Below are 13,967 nucleotides of genomic sequence, written 5' to 3'. Positions count from 1 at the left end.
ACGATCCTGGTCCCCTTCCTCACCAAGATGGCGATCCATCACACGATCCTGGTCCCCTTATCACTTATATCACAGCGTCGCCAGGATTTCACCATGCTAGTGGATGATGGCAAGGGTTTCACCAGGTGTCTTGGTGTGGTAAGTGAACGAGAGGGGGGGAGGGGGCCCCCCGCGCTGGTGCCACGTCTTCCCAAGCACCATATTAAAGGAGCGTGGCAGCGTTGCCAGGCCTCATCAGCAACTCGGTAATGGATGGAGTCGGTCGGGCAGGCACTGCTTTTGATCTGGCTAACAGAGTTGCCAACGGTGTCAACGCCTAATTGAAAGTCGGAGGAGGACGAGTGAATTGCGTGTTTACCTCCAGCGCCTCCAACGGGACGATTTGATTATGATCCAGCGATGGGTAGGCGGGAAACACTGTCCCTGGCGACGGAATGGGACAGTTTTTCATGCCCAAGGCACGACCGCGTGGCATTGCAGAAACATAATGAGCTGGCTCTCTCTCTCTCTCTCTCTCTCTCTCTCTCTCTCTCTCTCTCTCTCTCTCTCTCTCTCTCTCTCTCTCTCTCTCTCTCTCTCTCTCTCTCTCTCTCTCTCTCTCTCTCTCTCTCTCATATATGTATAAGGCCAGTCATCCCCAGCGGACTTGACCCACTACCACGAACACAATGCGCAACCACCTGCAGGAGGAGGGCACACAGGCCAAGGCGTCGAACGCTACTGCTTCAGGAACCCCCACGCCTGTTAGTCTGGCTACCACTCGAGCCACGCACACACCTCACTCCTACTTGAGCTCTTCAGGTGGAGAAGAAAAGGTCTGAGGAAACCAGGGGAATCCGGATCATCCCCGGAGAGATAGCGAGAGGAAGCGCAGGTCAGACGTCACTGAAGACCACAAAATGTGGGCAAGATATCTCGCAGAAGAGTGGATGTGGGTCAGATATCATTGGCGAATAGCGATGTAGGTATGAGGGTCAGATAACATAGGAGACTAGCAATGTGGGTCAGTTATCAATAGGAGGCCTGTGAATGAGAGGGGGTCCAGACATCACAGTAGACCACTGAATGTAGAGCAAATACCACAGAACACCTGGCAATATGGGTCACAGATCACATGTGATATGGGACCTCAGTTCGCAGATGACAGGGACAGAGAGTACGCACTGATCAAGGATTACAACAGAAGTGTATAGATATAATTCAGGGATTATAAAGAACGCTGTGAATGCGGGTTCTCGAATGCTGGGTCTCAGACTACAGGGTCATAAAGAAAAGAAAATGTAGAAGAAAACGAGTCAAAGAACGCAGAGGGGCCGGTGAACGCGCGTCAAAGATCACAGAGGAGTCTGTGAACACCTTTCAAAGATCACAAAGGAACGAGTGAACGCACATTAAAAAGATCACAAAGGACAAGTGAACACGTATCAAGGGTCACAGCGGAGCAGAGAACGCCCGTCAGATGATCAAAGGTAACGAGTAAACAGGTGCGAGAGATGACAGGAGCCTGGTTGTTGACCTCACCAGTATGAGGGACCCTTCCGTGCCATACTGGCCCACTGCCATGTGTGAATGCCGCTGTGGTTTACTCCCTCACCTGCCGGCCATGCCACGTATGAGTGCCACTCTGGTGACAGGTAAGAGTGCCACGGTGGTTTACCCCATCAGCTGCCAACAGTGCCATGTATGAGTGTCACTGTGGTTTAACCCCTCTTCTGTTGGCAATGCCAGGTATGTGTTTGAGTCTGTGTCGTGTGTTAGTGGGTCTGCCGTGTACTGGTGGGTCTGTCGTATTTTGGTGGGTCTGTCGTGTGTTGGTGGGTCTGTCGTATTTTGGTGGGTCTGTCGTGTGTTGGTGGGTCTGTCGAGTGTTGGTGAGTGTCGTGTGTTGGTGAGTCTCGTGTGTTGGTGGGTCTGTCGTGTGTTGGTGAGTCTGTCGTGTGTTGGTGGGTCTGTCGTGTGTTGGTGGGTCTGTCGTGTGTTGGTGAGTCTGTCGTGTGTTGGTGGGTCTGTCGTGTGTTGGTGGGTCTGTCGAGTGTTGGTGGGTTTGTCGTGTGTTGGTGAGTCTCGTGTGTTGGTGGGTCTGTCCTGTGTTGGTGGGTCTGTCGTGTGTTGGTGAGTCTGTTGTGTGTTGGTGAGTCTCGTGTGTTGGTGAGTCTGTCGTGTGTTGGTGGGTCTGTCGAGTGTTGGTGGGCCTGTCGCATGGTGGTGGGCATGTCGTGTGTGTTGGTGCGTGTGTCTTACGTTGCTTCGAGTACTTCCCGACCCCATTCACATATGTATGTCCCTCCGACGAGGGTGGTAGAGAAAGAAGCTGAGTCGTGGTTGTGTTTGGTGACCCTCGCGGTGGGTTGTGAGGAGTGTGGGTAACAACGGCAGCTTTTACCGTGACACACTCGTCTATCGTGACAGTTCAACACGACAGGGTTCCTCGGGCCAGACGGACGGAGGTAAAAATAACCGAGGGAGGGACACACACACATGACGAGGCTTGTTATCTGTGTGGTGGTGTGACGCGGGTGGGTGTGGTGCGCTCAGGGAGGAGGGAGGAGGTGATGCTCCTCAGGCGTCACTCACTGTCTTACCTGCCTGTTTGTTGATGGCACCTCGTGCTGCCTCCAGCCTCTCTCTCTCTCTCTCTCTCTCTCTCTCTCTCTCTCTCTCTCTCTCTCTCTCTCTCTCTCTCTCTCTCTCTCTCTCTCTCTCTCTCTCTCTCTCTCTCTCTCTCTCTCACACACACACACACATCCTCATGACCCTGCCCTCTGCTTTGAAAAGAACAATAAAAAAAAAAAGACTTTTTCCTCCATTTTCTTTCTTTCATATATGTTCGTCGTTTCCCGTTTTCGCAAGGTAGCGCCAGGAACAGACGAAGTAGAGTTCCTCGTGAAAGCACGTTAAGCATATGAAGAATTCCTTTGTGATCTTATACAAAGCTCCTGCAACTAACATGATCAGTTAACCTTCAGTTTCTTACATTTATATTGCGGGGCTGAAGACGCCACCACTACATTCACCACTACCACAACCACTACAATCACCACTACCAGTACAGTCACAATCACTGTCACCACAACCACTACAATCACCACTACCAGTACAGTCACCACCACTGTCACCACAACCACTACAATCACCACTACCAGCACAGTCACAACCACTGTCACCACAACCACTACAATCACCACTACCAGCACAGTCACAACCACTATCACCACAACCACCACAAATCCTTAAATCCCCAGTACTATAAATACAGCCACAACCACTACCAGTACAACCACCACTACCACTACAGCCATCACGACCACCACTGTCAATACAACCACCAACACTACTACCACTACTACTACCACTACAACCACCACCGCCACCATCAAAAATGCCAGTCCTTAGATACCAGTTGGAGAGACAATAACGACCCCTCGCTCCACATATGTACCTCACATCCTCCTTCTTCATCTACTCTTCAGCTGCCAACTAATCTGAGCAATCTATTCCTCTCGCTTCCTCTAATTTTCAAACTCTGCCAATCTATCTGTCTATCCATCTATCTCTCTATCTATCTATCTATCTATCTATCTATCTATCTATCTATCTATATATATATATATATATATATATATATATATATATATATATATATTTTTTTTTTTTTTTGCCGCTGTCTCCCGCGTTTGCGAGGTAGCGCAAGGAAACAGACGAAAGAAATGGCCCAACCCACCCCCATACACATGTATATACATACACGTCCACACACGCTTTCTATGGTTTACCCCAGACGCTTCACATGCCCTGATTCAATCCACTGACAGCACGTCAACCCCGGTATACCACATTGATCCAATTCACTCTATTCCTTGCCCTCCTTTCACCCTCCTGCATGTTCAGGCCCCGATCACACAAAATCTTTTTCACTCCATCTTTCCACCTCCAATTTGGTCTCCCACTTCTCCACGTTCCCTCCACCTCCGACACATATATCCTCTTGGTCAATCTTTCCTCACTCATTCTCTCCATGTGCCCAAACCATTTCAAAACACCCTCATCTGCTCTCTCAACCACGTTCTTTTTATTTCCACACATCTCTCTTACCCTTACGTTACTTACTCGATCAAACCACCTCACACCACACATTGTCCTCAAACATCTCATTTCCAGCACATCCACCCTCCTGCGCACAACTCTCTCTATAGCCCACGCCTCGCAACCATACAACATTGTTGGAACCACTATTCCTTCAAACATACCCATTTTTACTTTCCGAGATAATGTTCTCGACTTCCACACATTCTTCAAGGCTCCCAGGATTTTCGCCCCCTCCCCCACCCTATGATCCACTTCCGCTTCCATGGTTCCATCCGCTGCCAGATCCACTCCCAGATATCTAAAACACTTTACTTCCTCCAGTTTTTCTCCATTCAAACTTACCTCCCAGTTGACTTGACCCTCAACCCTACTGTACCTAATAACTTGCTCTTATTCACATTTACTCTTAACTTTCTTCTTCCACACACTTTACCAAACTCAGTCACCAGCTTCTGCAGTTTCTCACATGAATCAGCCACCAGCGCTGTATCATCAGCGAACAACAACTGACTCACTTCCCAAGCTCTCTCATCCACAACAGACTTCATACTTGCCCCTCTTTCCAAAACTCTTGCATTCACCTCCCTATATGTATATATATATATATATATATATATATATATATATATATATATATATATATATATATATATATATATATATATATATATATTCGGATTTTACGGTGAGACGTGGGAAACGTTTATCACTAGTATCCCACAAGAAGGATCAGTCGCCAAACCATAAGTCCCTGGATCTTGGATCTTGTAAACTGTTGCCATCTAGCGGAAGTATGGCAACAAATTCACTTCATTTATACGTTTGAAAGACTGACAGTTTTCATACGGTATTAAGCTGGTTGATCAGTAGAGTATGAGAATTCCTTTATATCTCCTCACCCTGGAGCATTATGTCATGCATGCTTGAGATCTTTCCTCCCTCGGCTAAGAACTTCAGGTCATGTACGTTTGTATTTACGCTCGAAGTGTCGTACTAACCATCTGGTCAAAGGTATATTGGATCAGTGATATTTATTGAGGATCGAGGCATGTGAAGAGACTTAAGAATATATTTGTTGGGTTTCAAGATGAATGTTTTCAAGATATCAATACTTTTGCCTTTTTCTCATTTGCATACGCAAGATAGCAGTGAGTTATGACTGCTTGTTTTGAGGGCTACGATATCACTGGCGGGTATGATGACCTGACCTTTGACCTGAACTTGTCTTGAAGAGGTTAAGAGCTGTTGGTGCTACGGGTCACACAACTGTGGCAGAAGAGGTGTCACTGGTGTGAATATTGGTGTCACTGGTGTGAATATTGGCGTCACTGGTGTGAATATTGGCGTCACTGTTTTGAATATTGGTGTCACTGGTGTGAATATTGGTGTCACTGGTGTGACTATTGGTGTCACTGGTGTGAATATTGGTGTCACTGGTGTGAATATTGGTGTCACTGGTGTGAATATTGGTGTCACTGGTGTGAATATTGGCGTCACTGTTGTGAATATTGGTGTCACTGGTGTGAATATTGGCGTCACTGGTGTGAATATTGGTGTCACTGGTGTGAATATTGGTGTCACTGGTGTGAATATTGGTGTCACTGGTGTGAATATTGGTGTCACTGGTGTGAACACTGGGGTCAGTTGCATGGCCACTACCGTCACTTAGTGTCTCTGAGGTGTAAATTGATATCATTTTTTGGGGAAACGTCGCTTGTATGAATTCGGGTGTTAGCAGTATGAACAGATACGCTACCACGTGAACACGGGCGTCAACATTACGTTACAGGACGGGTATGAACACGGGTGTCACCAGTACGTTACAGGACGGGTATGAACACGGGTGTCACCAGTACGTTACAGGACGGGTATGAACACGGGTGTCACCTGTACGTTACAGGACGGGTATGAACACGGGTGTCATTAATACGTTACAGGATGGGTATGAACACGGGTGTCACCTGTACGTTACAGAACGGGTATGATGAACACGAGTGTCATAGATCCTGGGTTGTTATCCTTGTGTTCGTTCTCACTGAAGACGAGGGCTCGACCCTCTAGCACGACGTTACGAACCTTGAGCGTTACGGTGCGACCCTTGGGACATCATGGCCTGGCCTGTGACGTGACCCTTAAGGGTCAAATCAAGATAGCAATCCATTATTCTCATGGGTTTTATACAGTCGTGCTGCTGGAGGTACTGGTGAACCCGACCTCACTTCCCCTTGAGTCTGACGGCCTCGCAAGATCTCGATCCAGGGTCGTGGGTCAGCCTCGCCCACCTCCCGACACACGTTTGACCTTGACTCAAGAATCTCCTCTCTGATCGTGTTGATTTACCCTTCCAGCCCCACCCTCTTCTCCGGAATGAATGCCGAGGTATCAACATATCTATTCATCTATTCATTTCCGTGGTTTCCCTTAAGAGGATAGGGCATGGAGATGGGTTTTCGTGAGTCTGGATCATTTTTTTTCCCTGACTTCCAGAGACACGTAGATAAGATTCTCACTTAGCACTGCTCAGCAAGCGCGGGAATGGCTTCCGTATCCATACACTTCTCAAGCTTTCGGTGCTTCGCCAAAGCAGCGGTCTCAAGGATTACTCTGAAACTGTGTAAGAAAGAAACCTTTACCTACCCACGCACATCTCTTCTGGTTTATCTCTTTATTTTGGGTGTATTGAAGCCTAAGAAATCTAAAGAGAAAACGTTTTCAGTCTGAGGTTGAATCGTATACAGATGGTCCTTGCTGTAATAAGACCTCCACTGAATTCAATGTCTGCCACGCCTCTGGCTGCCAGCGATTTGCACACATGAAATTCAACTGATTCGTATGTATTTCCAGTGTTCTCCTTGAGCGGGAAAGCTATTACTCTCAAAGCCCGATTCTCGCCAGCGGTGTTAGGCTGAGTACGTGTGGTTGGTGAAGGTGTGTTGCTGACGAGTCCTGTGTAACGTTGTCTGTCTCTCCCCACAGCTGATGAGTCGGAGCAGTCCGTGTCCATCCTACTGAACAACCAGGAGTCCGAGATCGTCTTCGTCAACGTGGCCACACCGCAGGATCTCCAGGTGAGCTGTGGTCGAGGCAGGTCCAGTGTGCCAGCCCGGCTCCTGCCATCTCTGTGTTGTTGTCTTCACTAGTTGCCTCTCATTTGCTCCACTGCTGCTACTACTACTACTACTACTACGACTACTACGACTACTAAGGCTACTAAAACTACTATTACTGCTACTACAACTACTAATTCTACTGCTACTACTTCTACTACTTCTACTGTTACTACTACTTCTATACTTCTACAATTGATGCTATTACTACTACTACTACTGCCATACTTCTACTATTATCATTATTATTACTACTACTACTACTACTACTACTACTACTACTACTACTACTACTACTACTATCTTTATGACCGTTTATTTGATTAATGCAAGTCCCACTACAAGTACTGCTATGGTATTGCTATGTCTGCTTTCAGTCTGCAGTTGTTATTTCCAACTCTTTTCTTTCTTTCAACCTCCATGTTCCTCATAGTCCAGTATCCTGTGTCATCTTGTGCATTAGCAGCTAAGACTAAGAAGCTTTTCTCGCGTTTAAACTTCTCGATTCTAGTGTCTTACCAAACCTGTGTAAGGATGAGCTGCCATGGATGGTTCGGCTTTGGTGAATGGTTCGTCAGGATGAACTTGCTGTGAATGGTTTGGCTTTGGTGAAGGGTTCGTCCATCATGGATGATGATGAGGAAAAGAATGCAGACACTAGCTGACCATAGTCTGAAATATACAGATCTTAGTGTGGATAGAGTAGACAGTGGCCAGCAGGAGCAATTGCCAGTAAAGTTTACAAGGACGGAGAAGCGAAGAAAGTTACTCGTGGGCTAAAAGCTATGAATATGTCAAGCCGGTTTTAAAACAGGCTTATACGTAGACTTCCTCTCACTTCCTCCTCCGGGTGTCATTCCATCTATTAACAACCCTTTGCACCGTTCGTAACTACGTCGTCTAAATACAGTAACTTAGCAAATGTAGAAATTCGTTCCTCATGTAAGCAGTAAAGCCTAGTATAGCTCTTGAAGTGAATGTAGTCTGCCTTAGATCATACAGAGTAATGAGCGTGTCTTCATGTTTCTTAGCAACTTATTTGTATTCATGAGCTTCTGTTTTGCGATGGTTAGCGTCTCTAAATATGAATCACGACGGACCCCAGCAGTTTTTCTTGAGGCCAAACCATATATATATATGTGTGTGTGTGTGTGTGTGTGTGTGTGTGTTTCATACTTGTTCGCCGTTTCCTGCTTCAGCGAAGTAGCGCCAGGAACAGACAATGAAAAGGCCTCATTCTCTCTAATCCATTCTTTAACTGTCCGGTGTCATGCAGCGAAACCACACACCCATTTCCACAAATAGGTACCACAGACCTTACTGTGGTTTTCCCCGACTGCTTCATATGCCTGGGTTCAGTCCGTTGACGCACGTCGCCCCCTGTAAACCACATCGCTCCAATTCGCATTTGCTCTCTCAACGAATACTGCAATGGATCGGATGGTTAAAGGATCCTGTGTATCAAAGGGTAGTGAGACGCAGAAAAGGAAGTAAGTCTACAAAGCAAAGACTTATTCTACACCCTGTGAAGTGTTCTGTAGACTTCGATGGCCACAACAGAAGAAAGATTCACTATAATCTCTTTAGAATGGAGGACCAGGTGTGGGTAACACGCAGGAGAGAAAGCCACTACCAGTAGACCTCGCATCGCGGAAGCCCTGTTGGTGATCGTAAAGAAGGGAGTAGGATTCTAAGTGTTTGAGAAAGTGAGAATTAAGAAGAGTTTCAAAGGAATTGGAGACAGTGCAAGTGTGAGGAATGGGGCGAGGGTTAGGACGGTCTCTTTTATAAGAGAAGGGCTGCACCAAGGCATGCCTCCAGGAGGAATGGAAAGTTTAAATCTAATGCTCCTAAAACCAAGGCATAGTCTACTCTTTCACCTTAAATCCTAAATAGAGTTTCTGTGTTTTTATGTAACTGGTCAAGGTGAAGTAGAGGAAGGCATAGAATATAGATAAAGATATATGATTATATATTTCCATTGAAGTTACTTCATATTCTTACAATTTTGGTCATACTTTTCCACTGTACTTACAGTACTTTCTAAAATCTCTTGGGGAGTATATGTGTCCAATGAGGTTTTCGCATTTTCTAATTTTCTTGATATTTTGTTACGATTCTTTCTAATATCTTTGGTTATATGTACTGATGTTGTTGTATTTTCCGACATTCTTCCTCGTGAACAGTCTGAGATAAGTCGGGTGACGCTGACGGACGGGTGGCTGATCATGTATAGCATCACGGACAAGGCGTCCTTCCAGCGGGCCAGCGAGGAACTGAGCCGCCTCCAGACTCAGGGCCTCCTCCGCGGCCGGGCAATCGTCCTCGTCGCCAACAAGTGCGAACTCGTCCGCTCCAGGGCCGTCACCGTCGATGGTAAGGCGATAGTCCCACATCCTCCTACGTCTTTTCTCCCATCACTTCCCTCTCGCTACCATCATAACCTCTACTTCCTTTCCGACAATCTTTCACCTACACCCTCCTCACCGTATGACAATCCCTCACATCCATGCCATCCCCCCCTCTTTCTCACAGCCACTCTCCCGCCCTCCTCCCGCGTCACACACACCATGCTTATGGTCGTGGAAGAGTGTAAATCTCCCATGGAATCCCCTTATCTAGTAGTGTGGTGAATTTGCTCATTAAGTTGATATAAAGCAAGTGCGTGATTTCGTAAATGCTCGTAGGGTATATCTGTAGGTAATAATTTCTTTTCTGTGTTCAAAATTATGATCATTACTAGTAATTATGATTATCATTAGTTTTATCATAACTATCATGATTATTACATCATTATATACTGTTTCAAAAGCCAGTGTTTTAACTTTACCTGCCTGCCTTGCATGCCATATTTTCTTCCCCTTGATCCCCAATGGCAATATGCTGGACATGTTCCTCTTGCCCGACAGTAAGCCTTTCCTTTCTCCATCCCCAGCACCGTGCTGGGCATATCACACCTGTCCTCACTATGTTTCGTCTACCCTCAGCCTCTTTCCTCAATTCTTTCACAAGTTTTTGTCGCAACTCTTCTCGAACATTTCGCCAAGTCACGTCTGCATCACTGTTAATCCAATTTGGTATTGAGTTAAGTGATATATTTCATACGTGAGTGGTCGGTCATTTTGGTGTTCACTCGGCCCACAGATGGTCGGGACTTGGCCTGCAGCTACGGTGCCAAGTTCATGGAGATCAGCGTAGGCATGAATCACAAGTGCGACGACCTGCTGGTGGGGATCCTGAACCAGCTGCGCATCAAAGGCGAAGCCGAGCTCTCCGAAGAGGAGGAGGCGCCTAAGGAGAGGAGTTGGACCAGGTCAGAATGATCGAAGTTCATGTTATTTTTCTTGTTTCAAGCTTTCTAAATGATGTCTAATATCCCCTACCCTTTTGTGTGATATACCTTTTTTTAAATGATCTTCAATTTCTTCTACTTTTGTGTGTCGTGCCTTCTAAATGATCTCTAGTCTCCTCCACCTCCTACTTATTTTGTTAATCTAATTGAGTTTCTAATGATGCATCAGTTTCCGAGGGTATAGTTTTATGAGATGATCTTCCACTGGCAGTCAAACAAAGTCAAATGAAAGATATTCTTGAAAAGTAATTTCTCATGAAATGAGATAGATGTTAGTGATCTCATTGTGTATGTGACTAATTTTCAGTTCATTTGCTCCGAACTAATAACTGTGCCTTGCCCTTTGATATTAGTGTAAGTCATTATGGAGTTACTTCATTGTACAATTAGTTCAACTGTATTTGTGTACTTTCTTATCGATATTCTTTACCTAAAACGTATCATAGGGTTCACATTTAATATAAGTACAGATATAAAATCAGGCAATCAACCACAAGCAAAAACGTTAACATTACAGAATGGCTTAGTCTATCACTCAAAACTTATTAGAGAAAAGCTGGCATCGTTTTCCTTGGAAGTTATTGAATGGATGGGACACTGCAACATTTTGAGTGGAAGTCTGACGGGTAGAGTAAATAACGGAAGAAGACTGATTGATTGAATCTATTTGACATTTAACCACAGTTCATGCCATCATATGCAAGGAATCTACCGCGGTGCTTAAGAGGTTTAACTTTAAAGGAAGGAGTACGCTCTAAGCCCTGCAGTATTACGTTACGACATTACACGTAGCGAGTAGCACTCACAAGCTCCCGAGTCGCTTGTAGAGCTGTGTTTCTGGTACACATAACTAGCAGTGAATGCATCACCAGCAGATAACCACATGCGCTCATACGTTTGATCACTTAATACTGTGTTCCTCCACATCTTTGAAATCCTTCTCGTATTCTCTCGTTCGGTCTACGTCTCATTTTGTCAATAGGTACGTCTAAAGACACAGATCTGCACGGTATTTCCCAATGAGCCAGTTGCAACCTAAGTAACTTTAATTATTTAAACTTAATTGCTTCCTAACTCTCTTACGTCTTTAGGTGGCTCCGTACCTCCACTTCTCAACACGATAACCTTACACCGGGTGCCACCAGTATCTGATCTATAAGATTAAACTCAGATACTGAAAATTTTTCGTTCTGAACGGTTGCTCTGATTATAAATAAGACTTATTTGTCCTTGCACGGAATATCATTCCCACATCGTTTATAGATATCGCTGTGGTTTTTCTGGTTACGTAACCTTAACATTAGCTAACTAATAAATACTGGGTAACCTGTCGCATCAGGTGTTTACTGTGTGGCCGTTACCATCGTAGAGATAAGCCGTTGTCATGTTCGTTTCTTTAAATACACTGTTACACTCCAGAACTCGTTACTTTATCATGTGTTCCCTAACAGGTAGATATATATGATCCTTTCTGAGAAGCAGGATTTCTGCTTCTTCCCAAATCCTTCCATTATTTTACCTTCTCTCTCTCCACTTTCCAATTTTCTTTATTCCAAAGCTTGGCCTTGAAGAGAACTATTGTCCGGGGCTGGAGTCATCCACATGAAAACAAGAGAGATTGTCATGAAAATGGTTGTCATGAAAATGGTAAAGAATTAATCTTTACTAGAAGTTAGACGGAGTGCAGCGGGCGTTGTGTGAGGAAAGTTTTGCTCTGTTACCGTGTCCCGGACAATGAGTGTAACTCCAAGTATCTAGTTCTCTTACAGATAAAAATCTAGGTATTTTGGATTTACATGAAAATATCTTTTCATCTTAATTCGCTGTTACTTTGATCAGTTCTTATCGTGCTTCATCAATTTGTTTCCCTACCTACTTCGTCGTTCACGTTATCCAGTTGCAACAGTTTCCTCTTGTCTGCAGTCACAGTTTACGCGGAACACAGTGTTCTGAAATGTTGTCCACGAAAGCAAACCAAAACGGCGCGCGTTTATAACTATAGTTTAGTCTGGCATATATGTGTACACGGCCCGTATGGAGCTCCTCGGAACTAGCCGCCCATGTCGTTCTACGGATAATTTTTATTCATACGTGACCCCAGGGCTGGGAAAACGAGCGATGTCGTACGCAAAATTGGTCGGTTTTGCATACAGTGCCCAGCATCGGTGACAAGGGAACAAGGACCATATACACTGAGACTGCATATGGCCTTGAATATCACATTAACTATCTGAAGGGATATTTCCAAGATTTTTCCATTGGTGGGTTTTAGTTTGACGCTGGCGACCCGAAAGCGAACCAGCCACAAACAGCATTGTCTTTGCACACCACTGCCTTCAACTTTAGGAACATCTCTGACTACCGAATGACTTCCGACATCTGCAGCAACAGCATCCTGGGACAGTCTATGTTCCTCCCTCATTCAGGAGCTCCATGGAACCCAGACAATGCTACCTCCACATGCACCAGTGCCACACGGTCGAGGCAACGCTTCCTCCCTCCTCCACAAACACAAAGGAACCTTGGCAACGCCTCATCCCTACAGGACCTCGGCAACGCGAAATCCGCTCTGAAACAGCACCAAACTACTACTAAGCAGTTGTAGCAATTCTTGTAATTGCACATCGTTGTCCATATCATTGTAGCTGCTTTTGTTACCTGTTGTCTATACCCATCTCACAGTCCACGCACTCCTGAGAATTATATATATATATATATATATATATATATATATATATATATATATATATATATATATATATATAATTCTCCCCACCGTCTATGTCTCTAATCCAACTTGCAAACACAGCATCATTACTTGATATGCTTCATACTTTCTCTTTTGTTGTTCTTCCTATAGTTTGATGTCTCTATCATGCTATTTTTTTTTCTTTACATTCCCTTGATTATCACTTTATTTTTTGCTATATGATAATTTATGTTATCAGTTTCTTAATCATTTTCTTTACATTGCAGAAGTCGAAGCCTCATGAGGGCATCCATGAAGGCCAAGCGGGTGATCAACAGGATCATGGGTAAAACCGAAGCCAAATATAAAACGTGCGAGGATTTTCAGAGCTAGGGTCACTGAGGAGGTGGCGGCCAGACTCAACCTCCGCTCCTGTAGGCAAGTTCGCTGTCGTTTTCTACAAATTAGGATGATCAACCAGCAGTTTTAAGAGACTATTCGTTTGTTGGCTGTGGAGCAAAAACATAGATGTGTAACTGTTGTTCTGTATTAGCAAATGTCATCTGCCACAAAACCTTAATCAATGACTTGATGGAGTTTGCTTCATGCTGTAAATGTACTTAGGTTCGTTGGAAAAGACAAATTGGTGGCAGAGAATGTTAAGCGTTTATGGAAAAATCTGGGAGCGTGTTAAACAGGTGTCAGATGTGTGGGACAGGTGATATGGGTGCTC

The 13,967-nt window shown here is 45.0% G+C and overlaps 1 protein-coding gene across 3 annotated transcripts in view; it reads left to right on the top strand.

Moving 5' to 3' along the window:
• Positions 1 to 13,659, top strand: part of Rgk3 (Rad, Gem/Kir family member 3) — a 616,115-nt gene extending 602,456 nt beyond the window's left edge. For all 3 annotated transcript variants that reach the window (XM_071696098.1, XM_071696096.1, XM_071696097.1), the window contains 4 exons: positions 7,063 to 7,154; positions 9,380 to 9,569; positions 10,338 to 10,506; positions 13,522 to 13,659. In XM_071696098.1, coding sequence (XP_071552199.1) covers positions 7,063 to 7,154; positions 9,380 to 9,569; positions 10,338 to 10,506; positions 13,522 to 13,627 — 557 coding nt within the window. In that variant the 3' untranslated portion in view covers positions 13,628 to 13,659. The remainder of the gene's footprint in view (positions 1 to 7,062; positions 7,155 to 9,379; positions 9,570 to 10,337; positions 10,507 to 13,521) is intronic.
• The last annotated feature ends 308 nt before the right edge of the window (positions 13,660 to 13,967 follow it).

This window comes from Panulirus ornatus, chromosome 59 (assembly GCF_036320965.1).
Source record: "Panulirus ornatus isolate Po-2019 chromosome 59, ASM3632096v1, whole genome shotgun sequence".
In the NCBI taxonomy this organism is placed as follows: Eukaryota; Metazoa; Arthropoda; class Malacostraca; order Decapoda; family Palinuridae; genus Panulirus; species Panulirus ornatus.
Note: the sequence above shows the minus strand (reverse complement) of the source record. Positions and strands in the feature narration are given on the sequence as shown.